This window comes from Rattus rattus, chromosome 9, assembly GCF_011064425.1.
Source record: "Rattus rattus isolate New Zealand chromosome 9, Rrattus_CSIRO_v1, whole genome shotgun sequence".
NCBI classification, from domain to species: Eukaryota; Metazoa; Chordata; class Mammalia; order Rodentia; family Muridae; genus Rattus; species Rattus rattus.
Window position 1 is genome coordinate 32004858 of NC_046162.1, and position 1569 is coordinate 32006426.

At 45.1% G+C, this 1569-nt stretch overlaps 1 protein-coding gene across 1 annotated transcript; it reads left to right on the forward strand.

Moving 5' to 3' along the window:
• Positions 1 to 241: 241 nt before the first annotated feature.
• Positions 242 to 1177, forward strand: LOC116909425 (olfactory receptor 10-like). Its single transcript, XM_032912999.1, has one exon. It carries the CDS (start codon positions 242 to 244, stop codon positions 1175 to 1177), a length of 936 nt encoding a protein of 311 aa, XP_032768890.1.
• The last annotated feature ends 392 nt before the right edge of the window (positions 1178 to 1569 follow it).

Sequence of the window (1569 nt, forward strand, 5' to 3'; positions counted from 1 at the left end):
GCCATCTAAAGTTTTGGAACAAATAGCTGAGTTATAGTTCAAAGAAAAGGGACATTATTGCTAATCCCGAGATCTTCAGTCTATAGAAGAGAAACTAGGAATGGGACACTGGATAAAATAGAATTGAATAATGAAATAGATGATTTACGATTGCTTGAAAAAGGCTGCGAACAATGTCTTGATCCAATTTTTTTCATCAGATACACTGAATTGTCTTCTGCTAGTGTGCAGGACAAAGGGTATGGGAAGCTTCAACGCCAGTTTGGATAAAGGCTTCATTTTGGTGGGCTTCTCAGACTGGCCTCAATTAGAACTCATTCTTTTTATCTACGTTTTGATTTTCTACTCCTTAACTCTCTTTGGCAACACCACCATCATTGTTCTGTCACATCTGGACCTTCGGTTACACACCCCTATGTACTTCTTCCTCTCACACCTCTCCTTCCTGGACCTCTGCTACACCACCAGCACCGTGCCCCAGCTCCTCATCAATATTGAGGGACATGACCATACCATCACCTATGGAAGGTGTGTGGCCCAGCTGTTTAGTGTCCTTGCCCTGGGCTCCACAGAGAGTATGCTTCTAGTGGTGATGGCCTTTGACCGCTATGCGGCTGTGTGTCGTCCTCTCCTCTACACGACCATTATGCACCCTCTTCTGTGCCAGGCTTTGGCTATCTCATCATGGGTTGCAGGCCTCGTGAACTCCCTGATCCAGACAGGTCTCATGATGGCCATGCCTCTCTGCAGGCATCGGCTGAATCACTTCTTCTGTGAGATGCCTGTGTTCCTCAAGTTGGCCTGCAAGGACACAGCTGGAACAGAGGCCAAGATGTTTGTGGCGAGAGCCATCATCTTGGTCTTCCCCGCGACCTTGATTCTAGGATCTTATGCACACATTGCCAGGGCTGTGTTGAGGGTCAAGTCAATATCTGGACGCAGAAAGGCTTTTGGGACGTGTGGTTCGCACCTCCTTGTGGTTTCGATGTTCTATGGCTCAACCATCTACACATACTTGCAACCAAATGACAGTTATTCTGAGAATGAGGGGAAGTTTGTTGCCCTTTTTTATACTATAGTCACCCCCATGCTCAACCCTCTGATCTATACCCTGAGGAACAAGGATGTGAAAGGGGCTCTGTGGAAGGTGCTAGGGAGAGGCACAAATTCTAGGTAGTTAAAGATAATGAAACAAAACAAAACATTTTCTTTCTGCAATGGCTCCAAGATAATTGAGCCCATCCATAGGTCTCTAGGAAACAATTCTTCTGGGCTTGTGAAGAAGAAAAGTTTCATTGGAAGAGAGAAGGGGATGAAAAAAGATAACATGGGATGGAATAACCAAAATTTAGATATACACTTATGAAGCTGTCAAACATAAGGCACATGTCCTCAGTAGGCACCAGGGCTTGCTGCCTTCCTCGTGGGAATTTGGAAGTGAGGAGCTACTATGGTTCGTTTTAAGTCACTGTCTGGTCATTGCTCAGCAGTTGGTAAGTGATAGCTGCATAGCCTTCCCAAACAACAACAACAACAACAACAACAACAACAACAAAACCAAAACAAAAC